The 19895-nt window shown below is 42.6% G+C and overlaps 1 protein-coding gene across 2 annotated transcripts; it reads left to right on the forward strand.

The window, feature by feature from the left end:
- Positions 1 to 322: 322 nt before the first annotated feature.
- ptchd1 (patched domain containing 1) lies at positions 323 to 19841 on the forward strand. Of its 2 annotated transcripts, XM_006799212.3 has the most exons (5): positions 323 to 701; positions 993 to 1574; positions 5654 to 6368; positions 17634 to 18358; positions 18443 to 19841. In XM_006799212.3, the coding sequence occupies exons 2-5, from the start codon at positions 1161 to 1163 to the stop codon at positions 19541 to 19543; spliced, it is 2955 nt and encodes a 984-aa protein (XP_006799275.1). In that variant the 5' UTR covers positions 323 to 701; positions 993 to 1160; the 3' UTR covers positions 19544 to 19841. The 2 variants fall into 2 exon arrangements, with proteins under 2 accessions (XP_006799275.1, XP_006799274.1); XM_006799211.3 differs by having other exon boundaries at positions 323 to 1574.
- The last annotated feature ends 54 nt before the right edge of the window (positions 19842 to 19895 follow it).

The following is a 19895-nucleotide window of genomic DNA, read 5'->3' on the forward strand; positions in this document are numbered from 1 at the left end:
CAGTTGCACGTTTCTCTTATAAAAAAATCATTCAAGCTTGAAAACATCCCAAAACTGAGGGAACAATCACAGCAGTACCATAATATTAGTATGCACCGAGCAACTCTAATTCTTCTTTTTCTGATATAAAGACATCACAGAACATAACCTGTGTAAACACTTGTAACATGTTGAATTCCTAGAAATCCTTCTCCACTCACATCGTCGTTTCTCTGCATCGTAGCGGCGCGGAACGGCGAGAGGCGGGGCCGAAAAAGGGGGCTTGGAGCGGGTCGTGAGGGCGGTGCAAAAGAGGGGGGAAAGCAAAGAGAAAGAGAAAAAAGAGAGAGACGGTCCCCAGTTTGAAAGCCGGTAATTAGTGGCAGATGAACGCAAGCTCCGCTATACCACCGGAGCAACGCGGAGAGGAGAGGGTGGATGACAGCCTTCTGCCGCAGAGAAAAAAAGCCCAAATTAGGCTGATTTCACACGCAGCTATACCGGCATCCCCACTGCATGCACAACGCCTCACCTTATCCCATCTTGCGACTCTCACCTACCCACACACCCACCCACCTCGACCACCCATCCGGCTGTGTGCTGACTTGGTGATGCAGGGTGGAGCTGGACGCATGGACAGCCGGCAGGATAATATCTCGATCTGAGTACGTCTTAAATGATCTCCGTCATCACCGGGTCGGTACACCCGCTCTCCTCTTTGGGTATGTACAGCCTTGCTTTGGCATAGTGCAACTACAACGTGTGTTCAGCGCACGCTGCGAACAGAACTACTAGACAGTTTTGGGGGGAGACGCTTAACAAGTCTAATTATGAGATCACTTGGGCTCTGCGATTTTTCTCTTGCGCACAGAGCCCTGCAGTTTGCAGAAGGCGCGGAACGCAGCGGGGTACTGACTATTAAATTTAAAGTAGAGCTGGCGATATAATTTCTGAACGCAAAGCAGATAAATGCTGGCTCATTTTGCAGCCTTCTGTCCTTTGCGTTATTCCAGCGGATGAGAGAACCCCGGCAAAGGGGCGCCCCTGTGACCGGAGGAGGGTTGGATTCTCCCGGCTGGTGACCTCCTGCTCCGGGGGACAAATCCTCCCTCCACCGGGCATCACCTCCTCTACCCCGGACAAAAACCCACGGAGCCCACCGATGCGTCCGGCAGCCCCTGATGCTCGGCAGTGCTCCGAGGCTTTCCGGTCGGTGGGAGAGGCTCGAGCCGCGGCCGCGCGCTAGGATGCTGCGCCAGGTGTTGCACGCGGGCCTGAGGACCTCGTTCCACGCGTTGGGTCGGTTCGTGGCGAGCCACCCGGTCTTCTTCGCCTCCGCGCCCGTGCTCCTCTCCATCTTGCTGGGTTCCAGCTTTAGCCGGTACCGCGTGGAAGAGGACGTGGAGAGCCTGCTCGCGCCCAAGCACAGCCTGGCCAAGATTGAGGGCAACCTCGTGGACAGCCTATTCCCAGTGAACCGCTCCAAGCACGCGCTCTACTCTGACCTGCAGACTCCGGGCCGCTATGGGCGCGTGATCATCACCACCCGAAAGGGGAGCGTGCTGGATCCGGTTCATCTGGACGCCATACTAAAGGTACGCACGTGCACACATGGCACAAACTCTCAACTCATTTCTTTAGTAATTGTGAATTTCAGCTGACAAGCAGTCTGATATATAAAATAAAATACACGTAAAAGTATCTTTAAAGTATTTTCACGATTTTATCAGAAATGATAAAAACACAAATATGACAACGAAGCAAATAAACACGTACACAAGTGTCTGCTGAAGAAATAGGCTTCAACTAGTAGGTGCCAAGATTGAAATGGACGGAATGTGAACCGACCTATAACCTTTGAATGGTCATTCTTAGAGTTCGAGAGCACATATAGGCCTACCCACCCACTCCGCGAGGCACCTGTGGCGAAATGCCAAGCGAAAACACACAGCACTTGAAAAGTACAGCATTTGACAAGTTAGCTACTGTGCCCTTTAAATCATGGTGGATACATCAGAAAACGAGGTGCATCTACAGCTTTAAAAACAAGCTCTCATTCAGAAACACAAAGAGGTGAAGGTCAGTATCTGTAGGCTGCCTCACTCCTCACTCTCCGTGACTGATATTCATTAACTGGAGTCTTATTTCAAATCACCCTGACAGCCTTTTGAGGTTATAAAGCAGGGTATCTTAATCACACGTTAACTGGAGCTTAGAGGTCTCTATGTTGGTACACCTAAATGGTGTTATGAGTATCAGCCTGACACCCCTAGAGCAATTAGTTTAATGATTTCATGAAGTTATTAGGCTGCAATCAGAGCTTGCTGACTCATATGCTGGACACGCCGAGCTCTGCTGAGGAGATTGAGTTTGTGAGAGCTCCATCCACGCATGCTTTTCTGTGTATGTGTTTATCAAAGAATGTTATTGTGGCCTACTTTACATACATGCAGAATTCAGCGTTGGTCCACAGAGGACTGCCACAGTTAGAGAGCTCAGAGCTGTGCATCTTTTGCTGCCAACGGGCAGCGAGTGAGAAACAGGTTGGTGCATAAAAGAGAGTGCTGTAAAAGGGTAAATCCACTGTTACGTAATCTTACAGTGTTGCATATCATCCGTGAGGTTCAAGACTCTGTAATTTTCTTGTGTCTTTGCTTGCTCATGGCTTGCCCTCAGCATATGAGTTCTTGCATTTTCCCAGAAACTTTTTTTGCATCCCTCTGGGTCTGAACTTGTTGCATGTAGTAAGTTAAAGCATGCGTCGGTGGAGAGAGCGATATCAGCAAGAGCGAGAGAAAGAACTAGACGGATTTCCACTTGCAGTAAGAGTAAGATTTCTGAGTCACACCCATTGACTGAAGTATTTAATCTGTAGTTGGTAAATAAACTGATTCACTACAGCTCGCTCTTTTTTGAGGTGGTTTCCATCCTTTGTGGGAAAATGTTCAGTGTTCAAACAACCCGTACTTTACTGTTATGTGATACTGCATGTTGTTTTTGAAAAGACAAAGCAAATATACAGCATCATTTCACTGCAGGGGCACACGTGTGAGCCAACACCACGGTCAAGAAATTTCTTAACAACTGTTTACTGGAAGTATATTATTATGGATATAGACTCGGTTCCCAGAGGATACACAGCGCTGTGTTAATTGTGTTTTTCTTTTTTAATCTTTTACCACCAGCAGGTTAAAGTCTCTATTTATCGAGTAAAAATCTGAATTTCTCTCGAGGCATTTTCTGTTTAAGTCAAATGTTATTATTTAGAACAAATCTCTGCTCTACAGTTCTCCTAACATGGCTCTAGTGTGGTTTTAGAGCCCAACCAATGTATCCATTTTCTTTACTGTTTATCCAGTCTCTTAGAGACTGGTCAGCAATTCCCTGGAAACCTCTGGTCGCTACGGGAAAACAGTGACTGGTTGGCGAGTGGTTACCGGATGTCAGTGAGTGAAATCAGTTGCAAAGAGGGTTCTGCGCCGTGACCTCCTTGTGATTAATTTAGTCCCTAGCAGATTACTGGAATTGTCTGTAGTTTCCATGGAAGACTGCAAGCACTTGCTAACTTACCATAAAGTGGTAGTAATGTTTGGAGAAAGTAATCAGAATCAGCATACTTTATTAAGGATAGCATACCCTAAGGAAATTATGTGGGTTACAGTTGCTCCAATACACTAAGGGTAATAGACTAAACTATTAAAACAATACAATATGTTACACATTTACAAATTTAAGAAATAGCACTAATATATATACAAACACTCAATAATAAATATCAAGGATTAACAGAGGTGAATATAAATAAATATCAAGAATATTGACAGGAATATTACAGAGTAGAAAAGAGCGTGTGCAAAAAGGATGTAACTATTGCAGTGTTTATAGTGTATTAGATGGAGGAGTTGTACAGGGAGATGGCCACGGGCAGAAAAAGTAGTGCTGCACTGGCTTTACTTGCTCAACTTTTACTTTGAGGTTGAATGGTCTCCATTTCCAGTTTGGGTCACACTTTTTACAGTTTCACAACTACTTAGAGAGTGATTGGCAAGCGTTTGCAGAAAAGTCGATGTCTTCCATGCAAACTAGGTGACTGCTGCTTTCTGCTAGCAACCAAAGCACACACAAAGAGATTTTCAATGCAGTAGCATTTACCTTTTTGTGTACCAATGTCACATAACAATAGCAAGCACCCTCCTGTAACCACTCATCAAGTGGTCTGAGAATACTGGTCTCTAAATCTTCGTGATTGGGTCTTTAACAGTGAATTTCAAAGGGATTGCTACCAACCTACAACAACCACTTGCAACAGGTTAGGGATACTCATTCTTTCTCCTAGCGACAGGTGGTTACCTGGTTTCTGACACCCAGTCTCTAGTTCTGTGTGACTGGGGCTTTAAGTTTACAGGAGGGCTGCAGGATATGTCAGTTTTCACACAGCAAAAAGCAGATACCCCCTTTACAGGTTGGCACAAAACACACAGTCTCACAGTCTATCATATATAGTAGCATCACAGATGGTTTTGCAAAGTTTCTAACTAGTCCATAAAATATGTTGCTGGAAAGTTGATAAACAGTTATCCCCATCAAATATCTTCGTATATGTTGATGTTGGTTTTTTTTTTTTAACACAATAAAAAATTCCCAGCCATCTACAAAAATTAATTATTGTTTATAATCTTGTTTTATGAATATTTTTTTCTTTAACTCTCACCACCAGCTGGTTAGTGATCCACAGAGAATATAAATCTGAAATAATATCCACCTTTTAAAACAGGGTCACTTTAGTTTCTTTAACATAACAACCATGATAAGACTTTATTATCCCACAGAGAAATTTGCTTGGACACATAATGCATAAACACACTTCATACACCTACGTACACAGTAGCTGTTTCATGAATTTTATATTGAGGATGATTACTAAAAACCCTTCTTGAATAATCAAAAGAAAACAATCGACGCTGTGTTGATAGAGCATGGTAGGTTTACTCTTGATAAAGATAACTGCATGGAAGTGGAAGTGAAGTTAACGGTCACTTGTAGTGTTCAACTATTAAAGAGTAGGCATCTGAAGTTAGTGTACGTGCTTGAGGCACCTACAGCAGGAATTTTAAGTCTCTGCCATGAAGCTGTCGACAATAATGATGACAGAGTGGAAGAATTTGGCAGTAAAAGTTTATTTTACAATAAATCTTAGGACAGGTTGCTGCAGGACAGTAACTTGTAAACCAAAATTATAATAATTTTCAGGAGACATTCCTGCAGAATCACACTCCCTTTCTTAAGCCAATGCAGCAATCTGAGGTAGGAGAAAGCTTTGCTCGTGTTCACCATGGCAGAGACTGGCATCAGGCCTGTTGCTTAGTAACCAGCACCGTGGATGCTGGCACAGTTGTCCTCTCGCCATAGAAACGGAGGAGTACTCTGAGACAACTATTATTTCTCTGTTGAGTAATATATAAAACACATACACACACACAAACACACAGACTTCCCCAAATTTCTCTCCCTAGTAGTCGCACAAACAGCAACACAAAGTAGGTGAATGAGTCGCTGACACTCAGTTTGTGTGCTGCGTAGTGAAACTTTTCACTGTTCCCACAGTTTTTCCAGGAAAGCCACCGTTAAGCTGAGCAAATAAAGCTCTTTCTCTCTTTGTTTTGTCTGCTCGCAGCTCCACAGACGGATCTACCAGATGCAGGTAACTGTGCCAGCAACAGGCTTCAACAGTTTCAACTACTCCTTCTCCAACCTTTGCCTTCTTGATGACAAGAATGTCTGCATCATCGATGACATCATCCGCGCCATGGAGGAGATCCAGTCAGCTCGCAACTCCAATCGCTCCGTGCCCGTCCTGAGGTACCCCATCACACAGCTGGTAGATGGGCGGCAAGCGTACATTGGCCACCAGATGGGTGGTGTGCAGGGCTGGGGTCCTGGGGGGGCGATGCGAGCTCAGGGAATGGGAGTGAGGGGAGAAGGTGTCCGATCTGCCAGGGCGCTGCAGCTCACCTACTACCTCCAAGCCCCAGGCGGCCTGATGGACCGGGTGGCCAGCCAGTGGGAAAAGGCCTTCTGTGCTGAGTTGCAGCACTTTGCAGAGTTGCACCCAAAGTTGGGCCTCTACCCTTCTACTTCATCTTCTCTGAGGACAGACTTCCAGTTCTCCTCAGTGCTGGCACGTCGCCCCTTGTTGGCCAGCCTGGGAGTGTGTGGGGTGCTTGTCGTCCTTTGCTGCTCCATGAGGGACTGTGTGAGGTCCAAACCCTGGCTGGGACTGCTAGCTCTGCTGTCCATCACTCTATCAGGCCTTACTGCTGCTGGGATACTCAACCTGACTGGGGCCACCTACAACTCCACGTACTTGGGGATCCCTTTCGTCATGCTTGGTAGGTTTAACTCTGATATATTTACTGTGGAAATAACAAATAATATCACAAAGTATATTTTACCTTTTGGGTGTTTATGAAATAATTTTCCCATTTATCTGGAACTGACCTTTATAGGACGTTTTCAAAGAGTAACTGATGCTAATCCATGGCAGGTGGGAGCCGCACAGAACATTGCCATTGCTTTTCCTTCGCAGTTTGCTTGCCTGTACCTCACAGCCTGCTTTTTCAGTACCTGTTGTAATAGATTTTTCAGTTGTCTGCCTCAGGCTAAATGCCATTTCAGAGTAGACAGGTCTTCAAAATGACCGACAAGTGGTTGGGCATGAACTTGACTTACTGATAGAGAGGATGATGGTAACAACATGTTTTTTGACGAGTGGCAAAAACTAAAACTAAAGGTTCAAAAAAGTTTTAAGTTGCAGCTGAAGCAGAGTCTTGAGTGAGTTGTGAGATGGAACAGGAAGTTATTTTACATGCCAACAAGACCTCTGACTTTAACAACATTAACTTAACTCACCATATATGTCTTTATTCACCACTTTCCTTTTAATCATTAGTTGTTAATAAACTCTGGCTCTCTTACAGAGTGTGTCTTTTGTGTGTCTTTCCCTCTGCTCTCTTCTTTTCTACTCACCCGAACCAGTCATGACAGACTGCTACTTCCTAACCCCGGTTCTGACAAAGCCACACACAGATACATGCACACATATGTAATAACACTTTAGCCACGTTGTATATAACATTGTACACAGACTATCTTCCAGATCTTCAAACTGAAGCCCATGCCTTAAGCCTGCAGTTTTTTTAATGGCCAGCAGGAGGTGCCCCCTCTTTTTGCAGAAACAAGTCTGGTTGCATAGAAGTCTACAGGAAAATAACCCTACTGTTCACTTGATATGCGATCACAGTGAACACTTTCCTGATTAGTGCACTAGCGTTTCAAGTCTTGTTTATTACAAGATGTCTGTTGTCTAAATTATGGTATCAATTAGTCTGTAGAAGGATCATAAAATATGGTTTGCTTTAGGGTGAGCCTGCCGTGTTATTGAGAAGTCCCTGCACAAGTGCACAGTTGTCCTTTGTTTCTCAGTAAGAGCTATCCTGCACTTAGGACTAGTTTCAAGGAATAAAATGGTAGCCATCCATTCGCTTCCACTTATCCTTTTTCAGGGTCGTGGGGGGGTGGGAGCCTATCCCAGCTGTCACAGGGCGAAAGGCGGGGCACACCCTGGATAGGTCAAAAATGGTAGCCAGTGGTAAAAATGCCCAGCTTTTCCTTTAAATACAACTTTACTTTGGATACCAGTCGGTGATCACATCTTTGTAATTAAACCTGGTACGGTTTAAGTTTATATTCTGTGAAGAGGCATTGCTGTGCTTTGTTTATGTCACATCAAATTTAGTACAGGTGAAATGAAGACACTTTTAAAACTGCTTGTACAACAATACTGCTTAATGTAATATGGTGGTTATATATAATATCAATAAAAATGTCACATTCTAGTGATGGAAGGAAAAACATTTCAGTGCAATTTATAATCTCTGTAAGTGTCCAAAGAGCTTAAGTTTGATTAAGGGGGCAGCCCCAACATGCAATTGATTTTGGAAGCCAGTGAAAATGCTGATTTACAGGTAGTATAAAACTTGGGTATCAATGTAATTATATATATATATATATATATATATATATATATATATATATATATATATATATATATATATATATATAATTTAAGGATAAATACTTCTTTGGGGTATTGCTAAAAACAACTACTAATATTAACAGACATTTTGTTTAACTGGAAATATTAAAGACATACAAGCATATTTTTGATTTGGTGATGACTTTTCCACATGCATTCATAACATTGTTGTAAATGGGGTTGCACAGTAGTATTTAACCTACTGTGTATTTCCTAAAGTGAAAAAAATCAATCAGCAGTTTAACAAACCTCTGCTACTGATCAGTGACTATTTCAGCTGCGTAATTGGATTGCCTCTGCATTCCTAATTATGCAGCACCTTGCATGTGGAAAGGGCCCATAAAGTTGTATCAGTGTTTGAGCATTCATTTGTGTTGCATTTGGCACTAAATTAATTAAATAAATTCGTTTATTTGGTTGGGCAGGGATAAGATATAGAGAAGGAACAAAGAGAAAGTGGGCGAGGAAAGGCTGCTGTCAGGCTTAGAACAACTGCAGAGTGAACAGAAAGTACAGGGAAACAGACAGAGAGGATGAAATATGAAATATCACTCCAAATGCAGGCTGAGATAAGGATTCTCTTAGCAGAAAATGAAGTTAAACTGTAGTTAGAAGGAAGACAGGCAAGCAGGGAGAAGGATCTTCTCAGAATGCAAGTGGGCAGACAGAAAAAGGTGGGAGGACAGCGTGAGCCGAGAGAGAAAGCTTTGTTACAGGGAAAGATTGGATTTGGATTAAGGAAGAATGCTGTATTTTTGTAATATCTTAAAAATGACAGAGATTTGTGTCTTTCTCTTTTAAAATCAATCACAAGAGATGTTTCACATTGTGCTCGCTAATTTAAAAAGTTGCACATTGATGGGATAATGACTTTGGGCCATTAACTCACCAGGTGTGTGATTGTGTAGCAACGAGGGTAAATTGTTAACGGTAAAGGATCATTCTGGTCTGCTTCAGCCTGCCATTATTGTCACTGCTGTGGCTCTGTGGGTGTTGCTAACTTTGCACTTTTCACCTCCGTTGTGGAGCTTTGGGGAGTTCCGCCTAACAGAAACGGCGCAGTGCACATACATCAGTGTGACAAGTGCAAGCTTCCTGCTTGTTTAAAACTGAGATTTTTAACAGAAACATAAAGTAAATACAGTAAACCAAATTTTCCTGGTGACCCAATCACCATGTGAATTAATTTGGGGGGGGGGAGAGAGACTGATGACTGATGGACCATTTTAGTCATTTTTTTATAGAAAATATCACAGTTGTACTTTTCTCATGACTTAATTTCAGGCTTTCTTCTGTTTCATAAACCTGCCAGCTAAGGATTTTTCATGTTTGAACAGTTGGTCAGATGCACAAGAATGTTTCCTAGAGCTCTAGGAAAATTTCAGGCATTTTATAGAAGAGTTTTACTGATATATTTGTTGACCACTTGTTAGGGTACTTGGGAGGCTGAAGTTTTGCATGATTACTGAACTTTGATTTTGTCATTATTTATCATTTCTAATATTTTGGGTTCAGTGTTAGAGTTTTTAGTCTTCTGGTTTCTGTCTGTGTTCAATAGTTGCTCTGTTTCCCCTATCAGCTGTATCCCCTTGTCAACTGGATACAGCTCTCATAATACATCTCTGTGTTATGTTTTCTGTTTTACTTTGAAAGTCCGTGTCACATGTCAGTGTTTTTAGTTTTGCTTCCCTTGTCTCATTAGGCTTGATTTGTCCCAGCTGTGTTTCCCTCCTGTCTCCCATTCCCTGATTGCTGCCTCTGTGTATTTAAACCCTGCTTTTTCCTTGGTCTGTGTTGCTATTTCTCTCATTCCATACTGTGTGTTCCGTCTGCCAGTCTGTTTTGTTATTTTGTTGTGTTTAGCAATAAGTCAGTATTGAGTGTACCTTTTTACCTCTGTAAGTCTGTACTTTGGCTCCACCATTCCTGCCTTCACACAGTACAAGACACCAATATTGGTCTACTGTACATACTATAACTGCAGCTATGTTGAAAGTTTTGTTTATTTTACAGACAAAAATGCAGGGAAAAAGTAGTACAGTACAAGTAGGACAAATACTTGATATCAACTGTCAAGCACAGTATGGTGATTTGACCTGGTTTTGCAGTTGACCATGAACTCATCTGTTTTCCAGAAAATTCTGGAGTCAAATGTGAGATCATCCGTGCAAGAGCAAACTTGGTCAGGCACTAGGGCAGGGGTGGCAAACTCCAGGCCTCGAGAGCCGGTGTCCTGCAGGTATTAGATATCACCCTGGGTCAACACACCTGAATCAAATGATTAGTTCATTACCAGGCCTCTGGAGAACTTCAAGAATTTTGAGGAGGTAATTTAGCTATTTAAATCAGCTGTGATGGATCACGGACACATCTAAAACCTGCAGGACACCAGCTCTCGAGGTTTGCCACCCCTGCACCAGGGCAATGATCCCAAGCAGAATAGCTGAAAAAGAAAAGAATCAAGGTGGTTACAGTAGTCCATTCAACATCCAGACCTTAACCTTAATGAAAAGCTGTGGCGGAACATTAAGAGAGCTGCCAGAGCGAATAAACTGAAGCATTGTTGCAGAGAAAAGTGGACATAATTACTCCACAATGATGTCGGAGACTAATAAAGTCATAAAGAAATGATTGCTGTTTCACAGGAAAACTTGTAAAACCAAGCTGCTCTTAAATTCCCCATATTTATTTTTATTTTGTAATTTAACTAAAACAATCATCCCCACATTCAGTCAGTCCACATTAATTGATATGTAAAAATCAAATTAATGGATCATTTAGTTTTTAAGAGAATGTCATATAAGCACCTCATGAGATAATCTGTTACCTTTATTTGTTTTACAGTATTGTAAGTTGTGTATTTTTCACATATTTATTTAGACAGTTGGAAGATAAAAAAAAAATAAAAAAAAAATGCCTCCCTGAGCTTCAGGAAAACTTTACACATTTTATTATTTATTCATTTGAGCGGTTCTTTTTCCAGTGTGGAATGACTGTACAGCATACATTTGTTTGGTTAGTTCGGATTTTGTCCAATAATTGACCGTACATAAATGCTCAAATACATACATAGACTCCCACAAATATTTGGCTAAATGATTCTTAGCAAGTTGCATCTTGACCAGATGCTTTTAGTAGCCATCAACAAGCTTCAGGCATAGTACTCGCTGGATATTTGACTACTTTTCTTGGCAGAATTGGTAGAGTTCATGTAAATTAGGTTTCCCCAAATTTTTAGTGTAACCCACAGATTTTCAATAGGGTTGAGCTCAGCGCTTTGGGGGAGGCAATTTTAGAAGCTTACCATTAGCCTGATTTATCAATTTCAAAGCCAGTTTAGATATGTGTTTGGGGTCATTGTCTAGTTGGAACATCCAGTTGTGTCAAAGGTTCAACCATATAGCTGTTGATATGAAAAATTTGCAGGTAGTCCTCCTGCTTCATTATTCCATCCACATTCTACAATGTACCAGTATCACTGTCAGCAAAACAGCCCCAGAACATGATGCTCCCACCACCATGCTTAATAGCTAGCAGTGCTCTTAGGTTTATAAGCCTCACATTTATCCCTCCAAATAATTCCGAATTCCTGTTTTCATTGTGGCCAAATAGCTTAAATTACGGTGGTATGCAAATGTTTGGGCACCTCTGATAATTTTCATGATTTTCCTTCATAACTCATTGGTTGTTTGGATCCGCAATTTCATTTTACCCTTTAAAACCGGTCGGAGCGGGTACGCTCCGTTTTGCGTAACTATTTTTAAATCCCTGTAGGACTGCAACCACGTAAGCTAGCGCAATCATTTTTTTTGCATAAGAAACCCGAAGAGTTGTACTTACATGTTATGCCATCAGCTTGTCCTGGGTCACGGTTTCCTTCCACATATAGCTTTGCAAAAACTGCATAAAAAGCACTTGCAGCAACAAAAACATAATATTCCAGAAACACGCTTTGCCGATCCGATCAGCTGTTCATAACACTTCCTACGTTGGAATAGACGTCAGCGCGAACTATTGCACGTCCGCCACTACCTGCCTAAAACCGGAAGTGATGTCATTTTCGCGGAAAATGTAGTTTGTTTGGTTTTTTTACCTTTGGGGCCTTATAAGCCTACACTGGTGTTTTTAAAATTCATGTTTGACTTTATGACTTTCTGTATCGTTTCTGGGATGCTTAGAACTCAAATTGCACTGCTGGAAATAGTTTATTTTGATGCAAATGCTGTTTTTTTTGCAAATTTGCATTATAATATATATATTTTTTCGTTTTTCCTGCAATATATAAAAATTGGTTTATCTCAAAAATAAAACTATGAAGACACTCAAAATAAATTTCCTGTTGTTGGAAAATATTTTGTGCAACTTTTTTGTGTTTACAGTTTTGAGGGATAAACCTCTTAAAAATTTGTGTAGTTATTATGCACTTAATGCATACATATTATTAAAGTTTGGGCTATAATGGTTGTATTGATGTATAGCAACTTGAAATGCTCCCAAAAATGGCACTACAGCATGTAAAAATATAAAGATAAGCTCTGGTGGACTTGGTTCTATGGTAGGTCTTAAAGGGTTAAATATATCATGTAGCAGATGAACACAATGATATTTGAGAAGTGAAATGAAGCACAGAAAGTTTGCAATAGTTACTTAAGCTAAATTAGGCAGATGTATAAATTTGGGCACCCTTGTCGTTTTATTGATTAGAATACCTTTAGCACCAATTTTTGAAACATAAAATTTGTTTGGTAAGCTCATTGACCCTTGACCTACATACACAGGTGAATCCAGTCATGAGAAAGGGTATTTAGGGTGGCCATTTGCAAGTTTTTCTCCTCTTTGCGTCTTCTCTCAAGAGTGGCTACATGGGAGCCTCAAAACAACTCTCAAACACATGAAAACAAAGATTGTTCAACATCATGGTTTTGGGGAAGTATAGAAAAAGCGATCTCAGAGATTTCAGCTGGCAGTTTCCACTGTGAGGAACATGTTGAGGAAATGGAAGACCACAGGCACAGTTCTAGCTAAGGCTGGAAGTGACAGGTCAAGGAAAATCTTAGATAAGCAGAGGCAAAGGATGGTGAGAACAATCATAGTCAACCCACAGACCAGCTCCATAGACTTGCAACATCATCTTACTGCAGATGGTGTCGCTGTGCATCATTCAACTATTAAGCGCACTTTGCAGGAGATGCTGTATGGGAGAGTAATGCAGAAGAAGCCATTTCGGTGCACATGCCACAAACAGAGTTGTTTGAGGTATGCTAAAGCACATTTGGACAAGCAATCTTAATTTTGGAATAAGGTGCTGTGGACTGATGAAACTAAAATTGATCTTGTTAAAGTTGAGGGTTGCATGGATTCCAGTCAGTATCAGCAGATTCTTGAGAACAATGCTCAAGAATCAGTCACAAAGTTGAAGTTGGGCCGGGGCTGGATATTTCAACAAGACAATGACCGTAAACACTGCTCAAAATCTACTTAGGCCTTCATGCAGAGGAACAAGTACAACGTTCTGGAATGGCCATCTCAATCCCCAGACCTGAATATCATTGAAAATCTATGATGTAACTTAAAGCTCGGAAACCATCAAACCTGACTGAACTGGAGATGTTTTGTAAAGACAAAAGGTCCAAAACACCTTCAACCAGAATCCAGACTCTCATTGGAAGCTATAGGAAGTGTTTGGAGGCTGTTACTTCTGAAAAGGAGGAGCTACTAAATGTTGATGTAATTTTTCTGTTGGGGTGCCCAAATTTATGCACCTGCCTAATTTAGTTTAAGTAACTATTGCACACTTTCTGTAAATCCTATAAATTTCATTTCACTTCTCAAATATCATTGTGTTCATCTGCTATATGATATATTTAAATGAAACACATGCGCCAGCACAAGGCCAGTTGCAGACACACTGGTGGTTCTGTGCTGGCCCATGTGTGGATTACCTCTGGCAAACCTGATCTGGGCCTCCAAGGGCCATCATTTTTTGCGGTATGTGAGCCATGTGCAGCCACGGGCCAGTTGCAGACACACTACTGGCCCTGTGCTGGCCCAGAACAGTTTCAGCTCCGGCCCCAGATGTCAGCCTAATGTGTACCTTAATCAAGCCATGTAAGCCTTTTCTACTCTCCCGGATTACTTGAAGTGCTCTATACAACATGCCACATTCACTCAATCACACACTTTCTCTAAACTGAGTGCTTCCTAACTACATTCATTCATTCAGACTGGAGGAGCCAGGGATCGAAATGTGTACACTCACAAACCTGTCAAGCCTGCATTTGAAACATTGGCTACCATAGCAGTATAGTATTGTAACATAGCATTTGGATCTTTTAACTAAAATAGGAGAATAGGAACATAAATAGTGCCATCATTTACAGACCTGGCCCACATCTGGTTGACATACACCCTGCCATGACACCAGTCAGTCAGAAGTGCCAGCTTGATGCCGGATCCGGGGAAGACCTGTTTTCTATGAGCCTGGGCCACATAAACCAAACCACAATCGGGACAGATGTGGCATACCATCACATAAACAGTGCCCTCTACACCAGCCCTGTCCCATATCTGGATGACATACACCCTGGCATGACAACAGTCAGAAGTGCCAGCTTGATGCCGGATCTGGGCCATACCTGTTTTCTCTGAGCCTGGGCCACATAAACCAAACCACAATCGGCCAGATGTGGCATGCCATCACATAAACAGTGCCCTCTACACCAGCCCCGTCCCATATCTGGATGACATACATCCTGGCATGACAACAGTCAGTCAGAAGTGCTTGATCCCGGATCTGGGCCATACCTGTTTTCTCATCAGGGCCATACCTGTTTTCTCGGACCCTGGGCCACATAAACCAAACCTCAATCGGGCCAGATGTGGCATGCTATCACATAAACAGTGGCATCTGCACCAGCCCTGACCCATATCTGGATGACATACCACTTACCATAGAAAATACTAAAGAACTAAGGAGCTAGGAATACTTGAGACAGAAACCAAAACCAAGAGACTAGCAAAGACAAATCATGAAATCATGGATAAATAATACAAAACAGAAAACATTGGGTCACCGTCCCAGGAGCGTGACAACGTGCTTCACTGTGGTCAGTGACACGGATGTCCAGCAGCCATGGCAGGCTTGAGTCTTGGTGGTTCCTGATTGTTCCTGAACAACAACCAGTGGTGTAACAATTTACATCTTCTTCTAAATCTTGGAAAAGTGTTGATAAATCCAACTAACTTGTCATTACCTACAATTGCTGGAGCTGATTATTTTGAAATCTTCAGTTGTTTCTCCGTGTCTCAAAGGGACCTTGGCAATTTATGCAGATCTACAGTTCTCCTTCTTAGATCTTCACTGAGATCCTTGGACTTCCCTATTGTTTTGACTATTGGTCAAATCATTCATCATGCTGACAAAGAGAAACTACCAGTTGTGGTAAATCATAATCACTAATGAGAAGTTAATAAGCTTTGGCTAAAAGAAGGTTAAAAGACACTGAAGAATCTGCAGTACAACTTATTTAAAGATTAAAACGTGCATGCATATATCTGAGCCTGTATGTATACTTTTTTCCCTGCGTGGATTAGAGAAAATCCAACACCAACCCAAAATTATGCACCCAATTCTCATGTTTTAAATTCTTAGGATTTGAAAATCAACATAACATTCATGACTATGATGAGTGTAAGTAAACTTCCAAACACAACTCTACATACATACATTATATCCCCCAAGGATTATCAGCAACAATACTTCACTTGTTCAGATCGCTTGTTAAGATTTTTTATTTTCTTCTGCCTTTTTGCTCCATTTTTGCCATAGTTCACAAACTGACAAAGACTTTTCAATATCTGAAAAAAAAAAAAACATTTTGCAACACAGTAGTCGTATCAAGGGCAGACATAGTTTCAGGAAAAAGAAACATCCTTCTATGTTCCTCTAAGTGCTTCTATATATATGTGTGTGTCTGCTTGTGTGCCTGTCTCATGCTGGTAAATATCGTTGCACAAGTGCTGTCTCCAGCCTCTCTTTTTTGCTCTCATCTTGTCTCTGCAACATTAACCTCTGCACCTCTTTTCTCCGTCATCCTCTGTGTAATTCCCTCTCACACATCGCAGATCTGCAGACTTTCTCTGTACTCCACGCCCACGCCTCAAGTGTCGGTACAATGCGCCTCTGCTTAGGTGTTAAGTGTTTCGCCATGCTGAGGTCACTGGAGAGGGGGGTGATGGTGGTAGCGGTAGGGTGTACATGTGTTACTGGTGACTCACGGATGCTATGGCAACCACAGAAGGAAAAAAAACCCTTAAAAACCATCTGCTGCACCTAAATCAATGTGTATGCGCAGCACGTGAGACTGGACAAGCACAAATTCATGGAAATGGGCACTAATTTGCTTTAGTGAATCGACAATGATTCATTCCTTTCACTTATCATGTGATAATCGTGCTGTTGTTTTAAGACTATTAGTCTCTTTATTGTTAGGCCTAATGGCTCTAAGGTGTGTTTGCTACTGCAGGAGCAATGGCGCTTCTGGTATTTCTCATGTTGGGCATATTACAATCAAAAGAAAACGGCATTTTCACAGTGTCTTACATCTCTCATTTCATGTATCTCCACTTCAAATGGGATTTTTGGTGTGACCTCATACAAAGAGGGAATATTCAGAAGCACTATTGCACTACCTTGTGCAACACTGGGATTTGATGAAATGAATAAACTGAAGCAACAAGGCTGAAAGATCCCCAGTTTGAGATTGGGAGGAGACACAAATCCCTGGGAGGTTCTTATATGGTTTTGACCCCTTGTAAAGAAGAGAGGAGCTTTAATTTTTAAGCCTAGTTACAAGAAAATATTTGTCTTTAATACAGGTGATGTCTAGCATCCCAGTAAATTACCTTGGTTTTCTGCTAAGGGAACCATGAATTAAAAACAAAGAGGTTGGAGTTTGGAAAACAGAGAGCTAAGTATCTTCTGGTGAACTGTGAAGGTTCTTCAGATAAGTCAAGAGACATCATTTACAGCAGATGAACTAAATAAATAACTAAACTAAAATAGTTAATTTATTTAAAATAAATAATTAGAATCTAATTTGTGTAATTTAGATAAAAAAAACCCCAAAAAACAAAACATATTATTTATTCTTAATTTCCAGATTTGCTTTTTATCTGCAATTGTCTCCGTCTAATCAGATTGGAGGCTTACTTGTGGTTCTTGGGATATTTAAATGTAGAAAAAATGAGGCATAGCCTTCAGCTTCCAGGCCAGCTTTGGAACCAGCTACCAGTGTCCTGTGATTCACTGAACATTTCTTTACTCATCTCTTTTCTTTTTCTGTATGTTTATACCTGACTACTGTTTTTAATCATTGACAATATTTAAAGTTTTACTCTCTATTTTCTATATAAGAAACAAGCCAAATAGAGCAGAAATAACAAAGTTCTGCTAAAGTAAATTTATTTTGGCTAAGTAAGTGTGATACTGTTATAATCTCTTTTAAATTTGTTGGTCTAATATGAGATTAATTCTCATTGCTGTTCTATTTGTCCTCAGGTCATGGGCTCTTCGGCTCCTTCGAGATGCTGTCATCGTGGAGACGAACCCGTGAGGACCAGCATGTGAAAGAGCGTGTTGCAAGCGTCTTCGAGGATGTTATGTTGCGTTTCTCTGGCTCCACCATGATCCACCTGATGACCTTGGGCTTGGCCGCCTCCCCGCTCACCAACATGGAAGCCGTCCGGCTCTTCTGCCGCACTGCTGCTCTGGCCGTTACCATCAGCTATGTTTACATGTTGTCCTTCTACAGTTCCTGTCTGGTGTTTACAGGCTACCTGGAGACCGGGTACAGACATGGCTGCTTCTGCCGGCGAGTCCCCAAACCAGACCGTCTGGACTCTAAACCGGCTTGGTACAGGTGTTTAATGTACACTCGTTACCAGGAGGAGACCCAAGTGACGAATCCTCCACAAGGGATTGGTCACACTCACACACCAAACCCTGACCTTACTCACACGCACACGCACCCTCACCCTCACCCGCATACAACTAACAACCCCGCTGTTCGTGGACATGCTCATGTTGCTAACTCCACTCACCCACACCCACACCCTCACCCACATTCCACAGCAAGCACGGACCCTCATCCTCAGGACTCCCACCTTTTGTTGGGCTGTGTGCGGCGTTGCTATGGAGACTGGATCACTAACACTTATGTTAAACCCTTTGTGGTTCTGCTGTATCTGGTTTACATCTCTTTTGGATTGATGGGATTCCTACAGGTGAGACACCTGATGATTTCTCTTTTACAGAATTATAAAGTCTTTATTTGTGGCATGTAATAAAAATGTTTGTGTCGTCAACAGGTGACCCAGGGTTCTGACCCTAGCGCACTGGTCGCAATGGACACCGCAACAGTATTGTACACCCGAGCCCAGCAGCGTTACTTCAGCTCATACTCTCCTGTGATTGGATTCTACATTTATGAAAGTGCCCCTTACTGGAATGCCTCAGTGCAGCGGGATCTGCTGGAATATGCCAAAGGCTTCCAGAGAATAAGCTGGCTGGAAGCTTACCTGAACTACCTGTCAGATCGCAACCAGTCCACCAGCCAGCCGCGGGAAAATTTCACCCGCACGCTGCGCCACGCCTTTCTCCGTGAGCCGCAGTTTGCTCACTTTGCAGATGACATTATATTTGCAGAGCGCGGCCAGGGCGAAGAGCCTGATGTGGCAGCTTCTCGCATCTTCTTGGTTGCCAAAACAACGGAGAACAAGCGCGAGGAGATGTCAGTGCTGCTGGACACGCTGCGACGCCTGTCACTGACCTCACGAGTCCGCTTCCTAATCTTTAACCCTTCTTTCGTCTACCTGGACCGCTATGCTGCAGCAGTCAGCTCCCCACTTAGACACTCACTGCTGGCGGTGCTTTTCCTGTTGGGTCTCTCCTCTCTGGCTGTTGTGGAGCCCCTGGTGTCTGTGTGGCTGGGCCTCACACTGCTCTCTGTCCAGTTTGGCGTCCTGGGCTTCATGACCTTATGGGGTGTAGAGCTGGATTGCATGTCTGTGCTATGTTTGATTTCAGCTTTGGGGCACTCAGCAGACTGCAGCGGCCCCCTCCTCTGTGGCTTTGCTGCAGGTCGGGGTGAAAGCAGGACTCGCTGGGTGAGAGTGGCACTGGAGAGACACGGTGTTCCCTCTTTACAGACGCTCATCTGTTACGGTGCTGCCCTGGTACCCGTTGGCTCCATACGCTCCAACCTCACACGCACACTATTTCGCTGCCTCACCCTGACGGCCGCTTGCTCGGCCCTGCACACGTTGGCTTTCCTGCCCACACTCCTCACCTTCCTGCCCCCCTCCAAGAGCCGGGGCCATGGACCTGGAGGGGAAGGACAGAGACAGGAGGTGGAGTGTGTTGAAATGAATGACAGCACCAGAGTTGTCGACCAGATCACCACCGTCTGAGCATGGGATGAGAAGAGAGGAAGACAGGTTTCTAGTGCACATGTTACCTGCTTGTTGCTAGTGCTGTGTGGCATGTGAATGAGGTGTTTCCTAAAAAGCTAATGAGACATTAAATTTAATCCAGGTTGTGATGTAATCACAGAGGAAGTGCCACACTTTTCACCAAAACTTGCTTTAGATTCAGTCACTTTGTTTGGCTACTGCTGTCTGTTCACCATATCAAGTTGCACAACTACAGTGACATGAGGCAATCATCTGTATGACTCGAGTATTTCTACTTTATTGCTGGAAAAATAAAGACAAAATAAAAAAATCAAGATCTTAGCATTGTGATTTGTAATATATCATCTTG

Source organism: Neolamprologus brichardi, chromosome 9 (assembly GCF_056152115.1).
Source record: "Neolamprologus brichardi isolate AB-2024 chromosome 9, ASM5615211v1, whole genome shotgun sequence".
Classification (NCBI taxonomy): Eukaryota; Metazoa; Chordata; class Actinopteri; order Cichliformes; family Cichlidae; genus Neolamprologus; species Neolamprologus brichardi.